Raw genomic sequence first — 21,447 nt, 5'->3', positions numbered from 1 at the left:
GGCGGCCGCTGTGTGACGTCGCTGTGACGCTGAACGTCCCTCCCCTTTCAGGAAGAGGATGTTCGCCGCCCACAGCGACGTCGTGAGGGAGGTAACTATGTGTGACGGGGTAAATGACTTTATGCGCCACAGGCAACTAATTGCGGTGAGGGGTGGTGAGGCACCGGCCATTCTAAATATGTCAGCAGTGAGGGCTTCAAATAATAGCGCCTAGAGTCGACACGTGCGCAGATGGAGCTCTCAGCTCAAGCTCTCATCTGTGCAAGCGCCATCTCCGGCCACCATTATTTGAAGCCCTCATCGCCGATATCTTCAGAACGGCTGGTGCCTCACTGCCCCCCACATAGAGCAGAGCACCCCCGCACAGAGCAGAGCCGCGCCGCATAGAGCAGCCCCGCATAGAGCAGAGACACGTCTACATCCCTGGCACAGAGTAGCGCCCGCAGTGAGTATCTGGGCCCCCCTCTGTACCACTCGAAGCATCACCGTACTCCAGTACCGCCCCTGAATCCTGTGATCCCCGCTCCGCTGCTGCCCCCCTCCCTGGTAAGACACCACCGGATTATAAAACGGACCCCATATTTTTTTTACCTTTTTTCTCCTAAATTGGGGTGCGTCTTATAATCTGGTGTGTCTTATAAAATGAAAAATCTGGTATTTGAGTATCTTTAAGTTGATCAAAACTGTTCCGACTTTTCAAAGTGTTTTATGACAGAAATCTGGTGTTAACACTTTAATAAATTGTGGGCAATATCTTTGAGTGTTCTGTTTAATAACATCTGTAATACAAATAGTCATTGCCAGACTTCCAAAAAGTGGAACTTACGTACCCGTCACTGAGCAGTTGCACCTTTTCAGGATAATTCCTATCATTGATTGGAGCAGCAAAGCACTGAGTGGTTTTTAGTATCACTCCATCTGCTATCCAAGTAGGTGTGTATATTTCAATATATAGGTCTGATCCAGGTAGAAAAACATCACTTTCTTGAACCGATGTAGTAAATGCTGGATCCCAAAAGGCAGCCATGTTTACCTTCTTTGAACCTGTGAAACTGATTTTGTCATGCATAAAAAATGTTAACTAGATTAAAATTGAAAACAACCATAACACCATAAATTTTCTATTCGGTTAGAAAACTCCGATTAAAATCCAATATTAGGGAATTCTGAGTTCATATGGGAGAGGGGTTCCTGCTTGCAGGGAGATTGAACATTTGCTCACATTTCCAACTCAGCTTACATTTGTATATTCAGCTTGATATCCATATGTGTAACACCCTTCTGGTATCCTCCTGCTGTCCTGACCCCCTTTGCTGGCAGGGACCGCCTGGCTATTCAATGGTGACTGTTCCATCCCCAGACCCTGCTCCCGACACCTGGGACATGCACACGGCTCCTGGGCTCCATACATAACTTCTCTTAAAGGGCCAGTACGCCCTAACACAGAAGTGCCTATCAGCCTACTGATGTATTACCAGAGCCAGAATACCTAATAAACACAACATCACAATTTCAGTTTGTAGGGAATAGTAATGAGGCAATTATAGAAGTACATGAGGCGTTACTGTACCAATTTCATACAAAGGTGCATGCACACATCAGAGTAAAAACATTCCCTAAGGCTTAAATGGTTTTCTTGTCAAATTACTTCAGTTAGCATAGATAATATTGGTCTGACTTCCAACTACCCCCACCGATCAGTTATTATAGGCTCCAGTGGTGGACCAATATACATTTTGTACATAATTCTACTGTGCAGTTCTAACCAATATGAATAGTGATGGGCGGACCAGGACTGTAAAAGTCCGAATCCACGCGGCTTACCTAGTACCCATGCACCAATCCCGGGCCCAGAGTTCTCAGTGAACTCCAGGTAATTATCGATATCTGGCCATGCAGGTAGTTAAAAAAATAAAAGGAAAAAGAAAGAAAATAAAAATAAAGCAGGCGCGTTATGCTTACCAGTCTCCTTCGCGGCTGTAACACTACTTCTGGGGCCACTCATTAACCTCATGCATATCCACTGCTTCCCTTGTCTTCAGTCCCAGCGTCTGTGGTTGGTTGAAGTCAGACCGCGGCCCCACCCTGAGTGAACTTTCCAAGGGCGGCTTCCCCTATACATGAGGTGTTTCTTAATTCCCAACTACTCCACACAAGGCCGCACTTTGTGTCCTCTTTCTTACCCATTGGTAAATCTGCCAGGGGTGGATCCCAGGATGTTTCTTAATCCTCATCTTCCGAGCCTTCTAGACAGTGTTTCACATTCTTTTTCTTTGGGGATGCCCATGATGGGTGTTGCACGGGCTCGGGTCCTCCATGTTTGTCACTTCAATGTTTCTGTTCTTCAATTTAGTTTCTTCAAGCGTTGTCCCCACAGTCCGTCTTGACAGATTATGCAAGGATTGACCGTGCTCGCAGTGCCACTTGAAAGGGGGAGCCAAGTGATGCCTGGTAGGGCTCCACTCTCCTTCCTCAATCTGTTGTTGTTTATGTTTTCTGCCTAGATTGGGGGATGCAACATTTATTTGCATCTTCTGCGGCTAATCCACCACCCTGTCGCCAATCCCTGTCGTAGACATAGCAGGGCCACACATGAAACACAGAGTCTTGTAAATAAAATAATCTTTATTCTTAGTACAGATTCAACAGGACAGACAGGGCCTTTAAAGTTCTGATGCTGCTATTTCCTGGGGGTACTCTTGCTTCTAGCCCTCACCCTGGCTATTAGCCCTCCAGACTACTCTGTAATTCTTCCCTATTACTTATGTTTGCGGCAACCGTGTCTCAAATACGATCCCAGACGGCTCTCTAGCTCCTGACCAGTACAAAAATTCACCAGCAGCGCTCTACCCCAATGTCCTATCGATCCTGGGAAGCTGTCTAGCCCAATCCTCAAGGTGAGCCCTAGGCTCTGGACACAAGCGAGGTTTCCTCCCACTTTCGGACAGGCCTAAGCTACAAGGCACCGTCTGTAATCCTGGAACCTCTCTGTAGAACTGAAACTACTTTTTCTGGCCTGTCTGCCTAACCCACTCTCTGCTCCTCCCACTGTGCTCTTTCTCCCAAGCTACCACAGTGTCCATCTCTGGGCCTGGTAGCATCTGCACATAACACTTCCTATTGCTAACACACTCTTTATCTACCTCTTACTTCCCCTCCTGCACATGTGTTCCCTATGTTACAATAAATCTTACCTTAAAACATTCCTATAAAATTATTCATTTAGTTACATGTATCAACTTACACTTTATATAACAAAATACAATTAGTGATGAGCGAACATGCAGATAACCAGGACTGGCTGATCTCTGTGATCCGGTTTCTCAAATCCAGTTCCGGACCAGATTCCGGTCCCCATATAAGTCTATGGGGTCGAGAATCTGTCAATTAAAAATGGTGATGATGAAGTGATGATGAAGTGATAGGGGGATGGAAGCAGGAATTCTGTGCTTCCCGAGGCTCCGGTATTGCTGTATGCTGCTCCCAGGCCTCGCATTCACTTCCTGGGCCGCAAATTAGTGCTCATCCATATGCACTGCTTACCCCCACCGACCGGAATTTGTGATTGGTTGCAGTCAGAAGTGACCCCACCCTGAGTGGCAGCATGTCAGCTGACTGCAACCAATCAAAGGCGCCAGGACAACCGGTGGGCGAGGAGCACAGCCAACTGTCTACGGGTCAGTATCATGGTATAAAAATAAATAAATAACCAAAACAATTAGCATAGGGTCCCTCCGTATTATGATACCCAGCACAAATAAAGGATATGGCTACAGGCTGCAGCCCCCAGCCATGCACCTATCTTGGCTGTGTATCAAACTAAGAGGAACCGCATGTGGCGTTTTGTTTTTTAATTATTTAAATAATGCAGAGCCCCCAATTTTGATACCCAGACAAGATAAAGCCCAACAGTTCGTGACTGGTATTCTCAGGCTGGGGAGGTCCAGCCTCAAAATATCAGCCTCCAGCTGCCCAGAATTGTCGCATCCATTTCTTGGCTCTTCCTGATTGCCCTGGTGCGGTGGCAATCGGAGTAATCTAAGAGGCCCAATAACAGCTCACAAATGCCATTAAGCTCTAGATTGTCTAATAGACCCCACCATCACTAATCTGTAAATGAAAGCAAATAAACACAAACAGCAAAAAAATCCTTTATTTGGAATAAAAGACAAAAAAAAACCCTCCTTCATCACTTTATTAACCCCCAAAACACCCTTGCAGCTTTGATGTAATCCACACGAGGCCCCGAGACGATTCAGCTCTGCTACATCTGAACCTCACAGTGCGTGATCAAGGAACATGACTACCCACGGTGAGCTGCAGAGAATGAATGAGCCACATTGATCAGCAGTGATGTCACTCGGTGTTTGCCGGGGGTCGGCACTGCCAGTGCTAAAGGGCTGGTGGGGTGCAGGGCAGGACCCTGCACTTTAACATTGACAGTGCTGGCCGGGGGCAGGGGATGCAGGACTTCCACTCATTCCTTGACCCTTGGCCGGCACTGTCACTGTTAAAGGGATGGCGGGGTGCGGAGTACAGCCCCACACTTTAACAATGACAGTGCCGGCTGGGGGCAGGGAGTTGAGGGGCATTCCCGCACTGCCTGACTCCCAGTTAACACTGTCAGTGCTAAAAGGTTGGCGGGCTGCGGGGCAGAGCTCCGCACTTTAAGCTATAGTGCTTCAATTCACCAGTAGTCATATCATGGGAACCCGGGTATGACTTCCATTGAACTGAGTGATGTCACTGTTGCCAGCTGGGTCCCCCTTGTCAGTGTTTCCCTGAGCCTGAAGAGATCGGACATGTTTTAAAGTGGAAGAGAGGAGGGCAGGGCACTACTCAGCAACAACCATGGACTTTTTTGTGAATCCAAGCAAGCAGGCTGAATCACAGCTGATCCGGGGTGCACATATGCATGAAGTTCAGATTATATCCAATGTAGGAAGAGGAAAAAACGGCACTCACCAAATCGTTGCTGTGCAGGTTGCAGCTTTATTTCAAGCGCAGAGGTTACATGTGCGGTGGGGGCTGGTGGGGAGGGAGAGGACGCCGGACACGTCAGACGTGAGTGCCGTTTTTTCCTCTTCCTACATTGGATATAATCGGACATGTTTTAGGTCTCTGTAGGGTCAGATGTAGCAGAGCCAGGACTGTTGTGTGACATTGTGTGGATTACGGCGGAACTTCAAGGATCTTTTTGAGGTTTATAAAGAGGGGAAAGAGGGTGCTGTATTTTATTTCAAATAGAGGATTTTTCTCTGTGTTTGTGTTTATTTCTTTTTACTTATAGGATTAGTGATGAGGGGGTCTCATAGACTCCTACCCATCACTAATTCTAGGCTTGATGACAGTTGTGCGCTGTCATTAACCCATATTACCCCGATTGTCACTTTACATGGGCAATCGGGAAGAGCCAGGTAAAGCGCCAGGATTGTTGCACTTAAGGAATTCGACAATTACGGTGCGGCTATAGGCTGCTAAACTTAGCCTTGTGGGGTCTCAATAACCATGGAACTGGGTGCATGACTAGGAGTTTCAGCCTGTGGCTGTAGGCATTATCTGTGCTGGGTATGATAAAATGGGGGGCCCTACACAAATTGTTTTATTTATTTTTATATCATGATACTGACCCACAGATGGTTACATTGCTTTCCCCGCTGACTAGCTGGCATGGCGCCTGTGATTGGTTGCAATCAGAAGCTGTGATATAGGCTGGGGACGCATCTGACTGCAACCAATCACAGATGCCAGGATGGCTGGTGGGCATGGAAAGCAGTGAATATGGATGAGCAATGATGAGTTGCCCAAGGAAGTGAAGGAGAGGCCACGGGAGCAGTGTACAGCTCTGCACTTTTGAAATTGCGTAGTACGGGTCCACCTATCACTAGATACAATATATCTCCCATAATAAAAACCTTCACATAAGACACAGTAGGATACAACATACAGTAATACACTTAAAGGGCGTTTTTACATTAATTTTAAAAAACAGCGTATGGTCCCCCCAAATTTCATACCGAGCTATGATAAAGCTGACAGCTGGGGGCTGGTATTCACAGGCTAGGGAGACCCATGTTTATTGGGCACCTCAGCCTAAAAGTAGCAGCCTGCAACCGCCCAGACTTATCGCATCCATTAGATGTGGCAATCCTGACACTTTACCAGGCTCATTCCAATTGCCCTGGTGCGGTGGCAATCGGGGTAATAAGGGGTTAATAACAGCTCAAATCTGCCACTAAACCATAGATTAGTAATGGGAGGTGTCTATGAGATCCCCCATTACTTATCTGTAAGTGGAAAGATATAAACACAAACAATGAAAAAATCCTTTATCTAACATAAAGCTGAGTGTATGTGTGTGTGTATGTATGTATGTGTGTGTGTGTGTGTGTGTGTGTCAGTATGTATGTATGTCCGCTAAAGGAATCCGCACCGTTGCATTTACAATCACTAAATTTTGCACAGACACTCCATGTGACTCAGGGAACGTCATAGACTATGTTTGGACGGGAAAATTTAATCCTGCGCATTACAGTTACTCTCCAAAAATCCTGCCTCCTTTAAAGTCAATGAAGCTGCGAGCTATTAAGTTATTAATAGGAGCTGTGAGTGGTTGCTATAGGAACAAAATTAATTGTTAGTATAAGAAGCTTATGTGTGAGGTAATAAGATGTCGGTGGGGAGATGGATAGAGAGAGACAGAAAGAGACAGAGAGAGACACAGACAGTCAAAGAGACAGACAGAGGCAGACAGACACAGACAGACAGGGAAGACACAGGCAGACAGCAAAAGAGACAGACAGAGAGACAGACAGAGACAGGGAAAAAGACAGCCAGACAGGGAAAGAGTCAGGGAAAGAGACAGAGACAAGGAAAGAGACAGACAGAGAGACAGACATAGACAAACAGAGACACAGACAGAGACAGACATGGAAAGAGACAGCCAGACAGGGAAAGAGACAGGGAAACAGACAGAGACAAAGAAATTGACTGGAAAAGAGACAGAGACAAAGAAAGAGACAGTGAAAGAGAAGGGGAAAGAGACAGAGACAAGGAAAGAGACAGTGAAAGAGACAGGGAAAGAGAACGAGATAAGGAAAGAGACAGAGACAAGTAACTAGACAGGAAAAGTAACAGAAACAAGTAAAGAGACAGACAAGTAAAGAGACTGGGAAAGAGACAGAGAAGTAAAGAGACAGGGAAAAAGACAGAGACAGACGGGGAAAGAGACAGACCTGGAATGAGACAGACCTGAAACGAGACAGACCTGGAACGAGACAGACCTGGAACGAGACAGACCTGGCACGAGACAGACCTGGAAAGAGACAGACGGGGAAAGAGACAGATGTGGAAAGAGACAAATGTGGAAAGAGACAAATGTGGAAAGAGATAGACGAGGAATGAGAAAGACGGGGAAAGAGACTGACAGACAGATAGATAGATAGAGACAGACAGACACAGAGACATAGAGATAGAGAGACACAGATAGAGAGATAGAGAGAGACAGACATAGAGACTGATACAGAGACAGACAGAGAAGCTGATACAGACAGAGACAGACACACAGACAGACAGACAGAGACAGACAGAAACTCAAAGAGAGACAGAGAGACAGTTACCATCCCGGGCAACGCCCGGGTGCTACAGCTAGTTTGAAATAAAATACAAAAAAACCCTACACCCTCTTGCACTCCTTTATTAACCTTAAATACCAGGTTCCAAGGTAATCCACACGAGGTCCTATGACGATTCTGGCTCTGTTACACACATACTGAAGGTACACCCCCAACCAAACTTTGCAATTGTGCATTAAATTTATCCAAATAGATATTGCATGCATTTTGCACTTTTTTGATCCTCTATTGCACCTTGTCAACATTGAGAATATTGCACATTCCATTACTTTACCTTCGTTTTTTTTTTTATTTTGAGTGGGCCCTACACATAGCCTATTTCCTGCATATACTAATATTTTTTGCATCTATTAGCCTATTTTTTATACATTTGTTAAGCAAATTTATTTTTTTAAGACGTACAACCTTTTGGATCTGTTTTGAGTGACCTCTTCTTTTTATACCCTTTGTTTTTTATTGAATTTTGAATAAAATTTGTTCTTATAGTTGTCATTCTTTGGCTCAGTACTCCTTTTTCATGTAGGTTGATATACCAATTGAAAGTGCCTGATTGGGTCCACATAGACTTTCATGGGGATCGGTTTCCACCCAGATATCCAGATTAATTCTGGGCCTAAACCGTTTTTGTTTTTTTTTTTCTAAAAAGTCTGATTGGACCCGCCAATCCCAGGTATCTGCGGGTTCGTCCATCACTAGTACTGGAGGCTGATGAGTACTGCAGATCTTCAAGGAAACTTGATCTGCAGTACCTGGCAGTTACCATTGCACATTAAATAGAGCCATGTAGTGCATTATATTTCAATGCTTACACTGATGAGCAAAAGGGTAACAATGTTTGAACTTTTGACTTTCTGGCTCTATATCTTACCATTCACTACAGGCTTGAGGGTAAGACTACCTTTATTTTATAAACAATTATCTTGGCTATCTCGTACATGAATTTGATTTGCAACTATTTAGCATATGATTAGTTTTGCAGATAATTGTCATGTCCCTGAATTGTTACTGTATTACTCATAAAAAAACTAAATTTTTATTTTTATCATTTTGTTAGTCTTTTGTAAATTCAACTTTGGCTTTCAATACAAATTTTTCTATTTTGGCATTTAGACACTGAATCCTTCTGGGCATGCCCCCAATCAGATTCAACCATGTCTTGAACGAAATCTTATCCCAGGTCTCTTCTACATGTTGCCAATGTTGGTGCATATTGATCAATATGATCAACTTATTTGGGTATGTATACATTCATTAACTCTACCCCCAAGTGTTTTAATTGGGTGGGGTCTGGGGACTGTGAGGGTCAATCCAGCATCTCTTCTTTATTATCATTGAACCATTTCTTCTCCCATTTTGACATGCACTTTGGGTCATTGTCCTGTTGGAACACTATGTCACCTTTTTCACACCCATAGTATTTGAGTGTATGATGTAACGCATTGTGTAGGATATTCACATATAGCTCAACATTGACACCACCATCGATCCTGGTCCAATGCCTTTGGCTGTGAAACAACCCCATATAATCAGGTTTCCTCCACCGAACTTGATAGTTTCTTCAATTTCTTGATCCTTTAGCATCTTAATCCCTTCTTTCTTCCAGACCCATTTGCACCCATCTGAGTCTAGTCCATTAACGTTTGTCACATAACTCCAAATCAAGCATTTCCAATCTTCTACCGTCAACTTTTCATACTTTTTTTGCAAACTCGTACCAACTTTTCTTATGGCGATATTGAAGTTGAGGCTTCTTTACCTTTTTCGGGCCACCATTCCAGACTTGTATAACATGCATTGCATGGACATCTGTGATATCACTATTATAAAGCATACGAACCACCTGCACTGCAGCGTTTGTCACGCCAGAACTAATAGACCTTGTGATAAGCCAACTTGTTGACTCCAAAAATTTGCCTGGACATCCACATTTTGGCTTTTGAATGGATGGAGAGACTTCATTTGGAATTCTTCCAACTGTCTTGGCACTCACATGATGCAGTTTGGCAATTTTCTTGTCCAAGAGACCACTATTGATGAGCTGGATGATGCTGTTTTCTTGGCAAACCTTCTTCATGGCTGCTCATTGATTCAAACCAGTGACCCTTTTCTTGGGAATCAACCTAATAACACACTCAGCTATTAGGCAATGTGAAAACAGGTGGTAATTTGTGCTATACAGGGAGATTTTTTTTTTCCACCACCACAAACAAAAGAGTAACAATGCAGTGATGTGACAAGAATCTGTATAACTAATCATATGCTAAATAACTGCAAATCAAAATTATTTATGAGATAGCTGAGATGATTGTCTATAAAATGAAGATAGTCTCATGTTCGAAACTGTAGTAGGTGGTGAGATATGGAGCCTGAAAGTCAAAAGTTCAAAACATTGTTTCCTTTTTGCTCATCAGTGTATATCGGTCACAGCGACTTGATATTGATTACTTATTTCAATTAAAAGTTATCAATATAATTTGTCTAAAGAACCTCTTTAAAGAGAACCTGACAGATTCACCATGCCCTCTAAATCACCAATATTTCTCTTCCTTCATAAACACCCTCCCTAATAAGCCCTTTATATTTGATGACGTATTAACAAATCTTTTAAAAAAATGAGTTCTGAAGTCAGTTTTTAATATTCAAATTAATCATTTGTTTCACCATGTGATAACATGATTTGCAGGAGCCGGTGTAATAACCAGCTCTCTTCAAATCTCACGTATGTGCACAGCTTTCTTTCCCGCAGGTCACTTCTGAAATCGGGTGTATGCTTCCCGACTTCAAAGGTGCACTGTGCTTGTCCTGTAGCAAAGAAGAAGCCTGACGTTAACGGAGGAACCAAAAATCAAGCATCTTCTTTGCTTCCAGACATGTGCAGTACACCCTTGAAGCCAGGAAGCCCACAACTGGCTTCAGAACTGCAATGACCTTTTGGAAAGAAAGTTGCATGCATCTGCAAGATTTGTAGAGAGCTAGCAATGACCCCCTGACGCACCAGGTCTCTCCACAGTAGACTCGCTTTTTGAGTTCTTACTGCTCCTGTATGATTACCGTGACCGTGTAGCTTATGCAGAAAGTAAGCTTACAGTACAGCCCTTTACCAGGGGCGACTTATGGTTGAGGATTACTGTATTGAATTTCAGCATTGGGACACTGATTGTCATTTTTTTGGTCTTGAAAACTTGTCTGCAGCTGTGGTCTTGGGCAAGCCTTGGTTACATAAACATAACCTAGTTATTGATTGGCACCAATGTTATACTGTACTAATGTCAGGACAAATGTATGTATATCCATACATTTGTCTAAAGCCATTTCCAGTGGTTTACCTAATATAATTGGAAATGTAGCTGATCATTTTCAGTGTTGAAATCTGAAAAATTACCTCCACGCAGAGTTAAAGATTATCCCATTGATCTGGTAACCAAATCCCATCTCCCCAAGGGTAAAATATATAATCTTTCTTGTCCAGAATGTAAGGCCATGAAACATTATATGACAGTCTGCAAGAAGGGTTTATCATAATGTACACATCACCAGTAAGCGCAGATTTCTTTTTTTGTTGTTTGTTTTGTTGATAAAAAGATGGTGGATGACATTGTGGTTTATTTTTATTTATTAACGTTATGTCACACATGCAACATCTATGCACTCTACTCAAAAGTTTGGGTCAAAAATACATATATATATTTCTTTAAATTGTAGCTAAATTCTCAAGAGTAAATGAGTTAGCTCACCAGCAGTTGGAATCATTACAGATACTCATAGTGCTAGAAGAAGGATCAGCTGTAGAAGTAGGTGTTGTTCCAAACGTTGTGTCAAATGATCTAACTGGTGAACTAAAACAAAAAAAAAAAGATATTGAACATGTAATATACAGTATATGTATGTATATACAGTCATATGAAAAAGTTTGGGCACCCTATTAATGTTAACCTTTTTTCTTTATAACAATTTGGGTTTTTGCAACAGCAATTTCAGTTTCATATATCTAATAACTGATGGACTTAGTAATATTTCTGGATTGAAATGAGGTTTATTGTATTAACAGAAAATGTGCAATCCGAATTTAAACAAAATTTAACCGGTGCAAAAGTATGGGCACCTCAGCATAAAAGTGACATTAATATTTTGTAGATCCTCCTTTTGCAAAAATAACAGCCTCTAGTCGCTTCCTGTAGCTTTTAATGAGTTCCTGGATCCTGAATGAAGGTATATTTGACCATTCCTGTTTACAAAACAATTTCAGTTCAGTTAAGTTTGATGGTCGCCGAGCATGGACAGCACGCTTCAAATCATCCCACAGATATTCAATGATATTCAGGTCTGGGGACTGGGATGGCCATTCCAGAACATTGTAATTGTTCCTCTGCATGAATGCCTGAGTAGATTTGGAGCGGTGTTTTGGATCATTTTCTTGCTGAAATATCCGTCCTCTGCGTAACTTCAACTTCGTCACTGATTCTTGCACATTATTGTCAAGAATCTGCTGATACTGAGTTGAATCCATGCGACCCTCAACTTTAAGAAGATTCCCGATGCTGGCATTGGCCACACAGCCCCAAAGCATTCGGCCACACAGCACCAAATTTTACTGTGGGTAGCAAGTGCTTTTCTTGGAATGCCGTGTTTTTTTGCCTCCATGCATAACGCCTTTTTGTATGACCAAACAACTCACTCTTTGTTTCATCAGTCCACAGGATCTTCTTCCAAAATGTAACTGGCTTGTCCAAATGTGCTTTTGCATACCTTAGGCGACTCTGTTTGTGGCGTGCTTGCAGAAACGGCTTCTTTCGCATCACTCTCCCATACAGCTTCTCCTTGTGCAAAGTGCGCTGTATTGTTGACCGATGCACATTGACACCATCTGCAGCAAGATGATGCTGCAGGTCTTTGGAGGTGGTCTGTGGATTGACTGTTCTCACCATTCTTCTTCTCTGCCTTTCTGATATTTTTCTTGGCCTGCCACTTCTGGGCTTAACAAGAACTGTACCTGTATTCTTCCATTTCCTTACTATGTTCCTCACAGTGGAAACTGACAGTTTAAATCTCTGAGACAACTTTTTGTATCCTTCCCCTGAACAACTATGTTGAATAATCTTTGTTTTCAGATCATTTGAGAGTTGTTTTGAGGAGCCCATGATGCCACACTTCATAGGATATTCAAATAGGAGAACAACTTGCAAGTGGCCACCTTAAAAACCTTTTCTCATGATTGGATTGGATACACCTACCTATGAAGTTCAAAGCTTAATGAGGTTACAAAACCAATTTAGTGCTTTAGTAAGTCAGTAAAAAGTAGTTAGGAGTGTTGAAATCAAGAAATTGATAAGGGTGCCCATACTTTTGCATCGGTCAAATTTTGTTTAAAGGCGGATTGCACATTTTCTGTTAGTACAATAAACCTCATTTCAATCCAGAAATATTACTGAGTCCATCAGTTATTATTAGATATGAAACCCAAAGTGTTATAAAGAAAAAAGGTTAACATTAATAGGGGTGCCCAAACTCTATCATATGACTCTTTTTATATATATATATATATATATATATATATATATATATATATATATAAAAAGAGTTTTCTTTATTTTCATGACTATGAAAATTGTAGATTCACATTGCATCGAAACTCATTGCATCAAAACTATGAATTAACACATGTGGAATACTTAACAAAAAAGTGTGAAACAACTGAAAATATGTCTTATATTCTAGGTTCTTCAAAGTAGCCACCTTTTGCTTTGATTACTGCTTTGCACACTCTTGGCATTCTCTTGATGAGCTTCAAGAGGTAGTCACCGGAAATGGTTTTCACTTCACAGTTGTGCCCTGTGAGGTTTAATAAACACTTTTTTGTTAAATATTTCATTCCACATGTGTTAATTGATAGTTTAAATGCCTTCACTTTGGACCTGTCCTCTGCCTTTGACACAGTAGACCACTCCTCCCTACTACAGATTCTCTCATCTCTGGGCATCACATACTTGGCCCTATCTTGGATCTCCTCATACCTAACCGACTGAACTTTCAGCGTCTCCCATTCTCACACCACTTCCTCATCTCGCCCCCTATCTGTCGGTGTCCCCCAAGGTTCAGTTCTTGGACCCCTGCTGTTCTCCATCTACACCTTCGGCCTGGGACAGCTCATAGAGTCCCACGGCTTTCAGTATCATCTCTATGCCGATGACACACAGATCTACCTCTCTGGACCTGACATTATGTCTCTACTATCCAAAATTCCACAATGTCTGTCTGCTATTTCATCCTTCTTCTCTGCGTGATTCCTAAAGCTTAACATGGACAACACAGAATTCATTCTCTTTCCTCCTCCTCACTCAACTCCTCCAACAAGCTTTTCCATCAAACTTGAAGGTTGCTCACTCTCCCCAGTCTCACAAGCTCGTTGCCTTGGAGTAACCCTTGACTCTGCTCTATCCTTCAAGCCACACATCCAAGCCCTCTTCACCTCATGCAGACTACAACTCAAAAATATCTCCCGGATTCGTGCTTTCCTTAACCAAGAATCAGCAAAAACATTAGTGCATGCCCTCATCATCTCCTGCATCGACTACTGCAACCTCCTGCTCTCTGGCCTCCCTTCCAACATTCTTGCACCCCTCCAGTCTATCCTAAACTCTGTGGCCCGCTTAATCCAACTCTCCCCTCGCTATTCCCTAGCTTCACCACTCTGCCAATCCCTTCACTGGCTCCCCATCGCCCAACGACTCCAGTTCAAAACATTAACCATGACATGCAAAGCCATCCACAACCTGTCTCCTCCTTACATCTGTGACCTAGTCTCCCTGTACCTACTGCACGCAACCTCAGATCCTCACAAGATCTCCTTCTCTCCTCCTCTCTTATCTCCTATTCCCACAATCACGTGCAAGATTTTTCCCGTGCCTCCCCCATACTCTGGAACGCTCTACCTCAGCATATCAGACTCTCCCCTACTGTGGAAAGCTTCAAGAGGAACCTGAAGATCCATCTCTTCCAACAAGCCTACAACCTACAATAACCCTCAGTCCAGGAAAAAAGAAAAAGACTGTACAAAGGCTTAGAAAATTTATATAATTTTATTAAAGTCAAAGTTTACAAAAGATAAAAGGGTTAAAAAAGGAGAATGAGAAAAGAGAGCCAGCAGGTGGCGTACTCACACCACAACCCAAAGACTAAGTCTATAAAATTGGTGTTAAATGTGCAGAAGCACCAAGCTGAAAAACACTACCAGAAACTGTTTATAAGCTATACTATAAATGACTGCCAAACGGCGTGTCCAAGAGGTCAATAGTAATACAAAAAAGGTTTAAACAGTTTCAGAGTGTAAAACAGCAGGTGCACATGGAAAAATGAACAAAGTGACAGCACATTAAGAGTGGAAATAACATATACCTGGGTTGTGGGGTGAGAGACCAAGAGAACCCGACCTAGGTTTCGATCTTAATGCCTTCTTCCGGGGGTGGCCTCATGTTCAAAAAGGGCGCCCTTTTAAATCAAAATACACCAATGGGAGGGCAGAGGAGATAAGCCAATCAGGTCAACCATTAATTAGTATATAACAAACCCATCACCCGATTGGTCTCCGATTGGTTTTTAATTCTTTTTTGTTTTTTCAAATTTCAGTATGCGCTCCTTTTGTATCTACCTGTTGATCTTTTCTTATGGTGGCTTTCATCTTTGAATTGGATCCATCCCATGCAATAACGGATCCATGATGGATTATACAGAAACATCTATACTTTACAGGACGTCATCTCGATTCATGTATTGACATCCACTTTGGATCTGGATGTATATAATATGCTTATTGTGCTTATATCTTACTTGTTATATAACTAATTAATTGTTGCTTTGATCCATTTGCGCATATTATATATGTATAAGCTTTTTCCCATATTAACTTTATCGTCCTGTTGGTCTATCATGATTCCCCCTGCAGCTACCCGCTTGCCTGTGCGCCTGTGCGGTTGTCTGCCTGACTCGGTTTCCCTTGGGCGCGTCACTTACGCCTCCGCCTTCGTGACGCCCGCTTCCCTCCTTTTGGGGAGTGGTTGTTGCTTTGGTGACGGCTGAACGCGCTCATGGGGCTCCGACTCTCGGGGCATCTGCGCATGCGCCACTCGGCCGCGGGATGTTGCTTGGTGTTATGCACTATTATCAGGCTGGATCTCACATGTTTTTATAGGAGATGCTGCGCTTATCTTCCCCCTTATTTCTGGGCGATGATTAGGCAGTGCCACTGTATTATTTACATCCACTCAAACACACCAATGGTGAACGGCTTGGAGGGTCAACCACGTCAGCCTGGTTTACGCCCATTGATTTGATTGGCTCCTTCCTTTGTGACACTCTTCCTGTTTTTTCGCGTCCATGGCAACTCAGTATAAGATGTTTACTTTTGATTGGTTGCCGCCCGTGTCACTCTCCCTTCTGCTCATATTGCTTGCAGTTTGAGGCAGACTGGAACTTGTTTGGCGGTTACCATAGCGATACCACACGTCATTCTATATGCACATCCTGGTTGCACAGGCACGCCCCTTTGGAGACCAATCGGGTGATGGGTTTGTTATATACTAATTAATGGTTGACCTGATTGGCTTATCTCCTCTGCCCTCCCATTGGTGTATTTTGATTTAAAAGGGCGCCCTTTTTGAACATGAGGCCACCCCCGGAAGAAGGCATTAAGATCGAAACCTAGGTCGGGTTCTCTTGGTCTCTCACCCCACAACCCAGGTATATGTTATTTCCACTCTTAATGTGCTGTCACTTTGTTCATTTTTCCATGTGCACCTGCTGTTTTACACTCTGAAACTGTTTAAACCTTTTTTGTATTACTATTGACCTCTTGGACACGCCGTTTGGCAGTCATTTATAGTATAGCTTATAAACAGTTTCTGGTAGTGTTTTTCAGCTTGGTGCTTCTGCACATTTAACACCAATTTTATAGACTTAGTCTTTGGGTTGTGGTGTGAGTACGCCACCTGCTGGCTCTCTTTTCTCATTCTCCTTTTTTAACCCTTTTATCTTTTGTAAACTTTGACTTTAATAAAATTATATAAATTTTCTAAGCCTTTGTACAGTCTTTTTCTTTTTTCCTTGATATTATATCTGTATATGGCTTTTTCCATGTACACACTATGGCACGGGTTCCATTCCCGTGTATGTTGGTTGTTCTAACCCTGTATATATTTTGCTGTGTTTTTTCACAGAATTTGCTTGCACCAACCATGGATTACAAAACCCGGGATATATCCTGGAAGCTTAAGTGTAATAAGGATTTTGATGGGGATTCACCGGCAGGTACTAGCAGTGAACAAAGAGGAGTGATTGACCTACAGAACAATGTTAGACGTTTACTACATAAACGTACGAAGATCTGGTGGAACAAGGCTTTCCTTGAGGGCTATATACATAAACAGATGGTCCCTCGGGGCCTAAGAATACAAGTGTTCCCTTCTTTTCCCATTGATGATACTGTTTTCATCAAACAATGGGAGGAGGTTTGTTCCACCAGTTCTTTAAAATTTATGGAGTTACTAGTAGGTCTTAACGCAAAATCACTGGAAGATATTGAGAAGGAACTGGATACAATGTATTTACAGTTGAGGATAGCATCATCTGAGGAGGAGATTGCATCCTTTGACTCATTAATGGTTAAAAATTCGGAGGAATGGGAGAAACAAATTAGAGAAACACATGCTAAGAAGATCACACGTGACCTGACGGATTACCAGCAGCTAAAAGTATATAGATGGCACAGACGGGCACCACGTTTCCCCCGCGGGCGCTCGGTGTCGGTCTCGTCGGTCTCATCTTCTGGCAATATTTCTGATCGGTCTCTCTCCCCTATAACAACACGACTGGGAACCAAAAGAAAGGGAGAGCTTAGACTAGCCGGTAATGTCAATAAGAAGCCCCCTGCAACTGATAAACAGGCTGGAACCCCCAAGGTAATTAACCTGTCGGTACATAAATTCTCTGATTTAGACATCAGTGTTCTATCTAGGGGGCTTACTTTTTCTCCCAGTTCACGCTTTAATCCCTTTCTGGCAGTGAAGGACCTACACGTCTTTGCCCGTGCATTAATTATGAAGAGATGGTTCCATGATGAGGATCTCCAAAAGATGTTTCCCACAAGTGCTGAACAAGCAGCCATACAAATTTTGGAGGAACTATCAGTTGAACATGATTTAAATGCATTGGGTAAGATACCATCTTCAATACGTCTAAGATCCAAGAAATTCCCGCCCTTGTCGACCTGTCCCAACGTTGATCTGTTTGTGCAGCTAGTGTCTGAGGAGTTCTCGAAATTCCCTACTAATATCCATAGAGATAATTTGAATAACGAGGAAAGAGGCTGCATAAACAGGATTAAGAAGTTGGAGGACGTTGTCATCAAACCAGCCGACAAGGGTGGGAATATTGTCGTGTGGCCCTGCACGCTCTATGAGAGGGAGGCTAATAGACAGCTGAGGGAGAGAGACTGTTATCAGAAACTTACTTTTAATCCTTTGGTTAAGTTCTCCAGTGAGTTACATAGTCTTCTAAAGAATGCTCTGGATGACGGAATTATTGAGAAAAATCTATTTGACTCCCTTATGGTGCAGGAACCGACGGTACCGACACTATATCTTCTGCCCAAGGTGCACAAAAACAGCACTACACCACCGGGCAGACCAATAGTGTCTGGGGTGGGCAACTTTTTGGAGCGTGTCTGTCTGTACATCGACTCTCTGCTTAAACCTCTGGTAGAAACTTTACCATCTTATTTAAGAGATACCAGTAGTTTTTTGCAGAAGGTCGATTCCTTGCATGTCGGCGGTGACTGCTTGTTGGTCTCTTGCGATGTCGAATCGCTCTATACTAGCATTCGACATCGCGACGGACTACGGGCGGTCTCATATTTTTTGTCTATGTCCAGTATGACTGGGAGAGAGAGGGGATTTGTCATGGACCTTTTGGAATTCGCCCTGACTCACAATTTTTTCTTTTTTGGGGGGTCCCTGTACCTACAGCTCCAGGGCACAGCAATGGGGGCGGCATTTGCGCCCTCTTATGCTAATTTGTTCCTGGGGCTGTGGGAGAGGGACCTTCTCCTGTCAGATTCGGTACCGTCGATGGACCGCGTCCCTTTTTGGACGCGGTACATCGACGATATCTTCCTTATCTGGCAGGGGAACCCCGCGGACTTATGTTTATTTTTTCAGGGCTTGAATGACAATCAGATAAATTTACATCTCACGTATAAGTTCCATGGGGAGTCCCTCGAATTCCTTGATGTACTGGTCAAGCGTGATGAGAACGGATTCTTACAAACAGATCTCTACCGGAAATCTACTTCGGTGAATTCAGTTCTCCATGCGACATCTGCTCACCCTGCCCACACTGTGCGTGGTATTCCAGTCGGACAATTTTTGCGTATTCGTCGCATCTGCTCATCGGAATTGGACTTCGATTTGAGGGCTCTCGAATTGAAGAAAAGATTCCAGGATAGGGGCTATAGCAATCGCTCTATTAAAAGAGCATATAATAGGGCAAAAAGAGCCTCACGAGTAGACCTCCTGTTTGGAGGAAAGAAGGAAAAAACGTCTGACAATACGGTAAGACTGATTACTCAGTACCACTCACACTGGGGCAGGATGATGGAGGTTTTGTCGAAATATTGGTCTATTTTGACCATTGATCCCATTCTGTGTCACTACCTCCCACAGAAACCATCAGTTGTAGCTAGACGCGCAAGAAATTTCAAAGACCTTTTGACTGCAAGTCACTATGATAAACGGGACAGACCCGCTCCCCCCTTCCCCTCCCTTGGTTTACGTACTAGTCGTTATGGCTGTTCACCATGTGGGTCATGTGTTGCGTGCCCAAACATTGAGGTGGCTAGTGAGTTTTCTTCCTCAGACGGTAAAGTATTCTTGATAAAGAAAAAGATTAACTGCTTATCTAAAGCAGTAGTGTACTATGCGACTTGTCCTTGCCCCCGTATTTATGTTGGCCTTACAACACGGGCCCTTAAGGTCCGTGTTAGAGAACACGTACGCGACATCTTGGCCGCGAGGGAGGAGGAATGCAGTGATGGTTTGAAGACCCTGCCTAAACACTTTAGGCTATTCCATCAGTGCAATCCTCACCTTTTGAAGGTACGTGGGATTGATCAAGTGGTAATGAATATTCGAGGGGGTAATGTAAGCCGTTTGCTTGCACAACGAGAAACCAAATGGATCTGGACTCTCAAAACCCTCCAGCCCTTAGGATTAAATGAATGTATGAGCTTTGCTCCATTTCTGTAATCTCATGTTGTGTATCTATTGCTTGACTCTATATCTTCAGTCTAGTCCTCTGTTTATTGCTATGTTGGCCTTTTTAAATTTGTTTTTAAAAAATTTTTTGTTTTTAATTCTTTTTTGTTTTTTCAAATTTCAGTATGCGCTCCTTTTGTATCTACCTGTTGATCTTTTCTTATGGTGGCTTTCATCTTTGAATTGGATCCATCCCATGCAATAACGGATCCATGATGGATTATACAGAAACATCTATACTTTACAGGACGTCATCTCGATTCATGTATTGACATCCACTTTGGATCTGGATGTATATAATATGCTTATTGTGCTTATATCTTACTTGTTATATAACTAATTAATTGTTGCTTTGATCCATTTGCGCATATTATATATGTATAAGCTTTTTCCCATATTAACTTTATCGTCCTGTTGGTCTATCATGATTCCCCCTGCAGCTACCCGCTTGCCTGTGCGCCTGTGCGGTTGTCTGCCTGACTCGGTTTCCCTTGGGCGCGTCACTTAGGCCTCCGCCTTCGTGACGCCCGCTTCCCTCCTTTTGGGGAGTGGTTGTTGCTTTGGTGACGGCTGAACGCGCTCATGGGGCTCCGACTCTCGGGGCATCTGCGCATGCGCCACTCGGCCGCGGGATGTTGCTTGGTGTTATGCACTATTATCAGGCTGGATCTCACATGTTTTTATAGGAGATGCTGCGCTTATCTTCCCCCTTATTTCTGGGCGATGATTAGGCAGTGCCACTGTATTATTTACATCCACTCAAACACACCAATGGTGAACGGCTTGGAGGGTCAACCACGTCAGCCTGGTTTACGCCCATTGATTTGATTGGCTCCTTCCTTTGTGACACTCTTCCTGTTTTTTCGCGTCCATGGCAACTCAGTATAAGATGTTTACGTTTGATTGGTTGCCGCCTGTGTCACTCTCCCTTCTGCTCATATTGCTTGCAGTTTGAGGCAGACTGGAACTTGTTTGGCGGTTACCATAGCGATACCACACGTCATTCTATATGCACATCCTGGTTGCACAGGCACGCCCCTTTGGAGACCAATCGGGTGATGGGTTTGTTATATACTAATTAATGGTTGACCTGATTGGCTTATCTCCTCTGCCCTCCCATTGGTGTATTTTGATTTAAAAGGGCGCCCTTTTTGAACATGAGGCCACCCCCGGAAGAAGGCATTAAGATCGAAACCTAGGTCGGGTTCTCTTGGTCTCTCACCCCACAACCCAGGTATATGTTATTTCCACTCTTAATGTGCTGTCACTTTGTTCATTTTTCCATGTGCACCTGCTGTTTTACACTCTGAAACTGTTTAAACCTTTTTTGTATTACTATTGACCTCTTGGACACGCCGTTTGGCAGTCATTTATAGTATAGCTTATAAACAGTTTCTGGTAATGTTTTTCAGCTTGGTGCTTCTGCACATTTAACACCAATTTTATAGACTTAGTCTTTGGGTTGTGGTGTGAGTACGCCACCTGTTGGCTCTCTTTTCTCATTCTCCTTT

At 43.2% G+C, this 21,447-nt stretch overlaps 1 protein-coding gene across 1 annotated transcript in view; it reads right to left on the bottom strand.

The window, feature by feature from the left end:
- The window catches only part of LOC142289702 (uromodulin-like), a 65,060-nt gene extending 64,033 nt beyond the window's left edge, over nucleotides 1-1,027 (bottom strand). Inside the window, exon 1 of the mRNA XM_075333628.1 lies at nucleotides 831-1,027. Coding sequence (XP_075189743.1) covers nucleotides 831-1,027 — 197 coding nt within the window. The remainder of the gene's footprint in view (nucleotides 1-830) is intronic.
- Nucleotides 1,028-21,447: the final 20,420 nt, after the last annotated feature.

This window comes from Anomaloglossus baeobatrachus, chromosome 2 (assembly GCF_048569485.1).
Source record: "Anomaloglossus baeobatrachus isolate aAnoBae1 chromosome 2, aAnoBae1.hap1, whole genome shotgun sequence".
Classification (NCBI taxonomy): Eukaryota; Metazoa; Chordata; class Amphibia; order Anura; family Aromobatidae; genus Anomaloglossus; species Anomaloglossus baeobatrachus.
The sequence above is the reverse complement of the archived record's forward strand: the minus strand, read 5'-3'. Positions and strand labels throughout refer to the sequence as shown.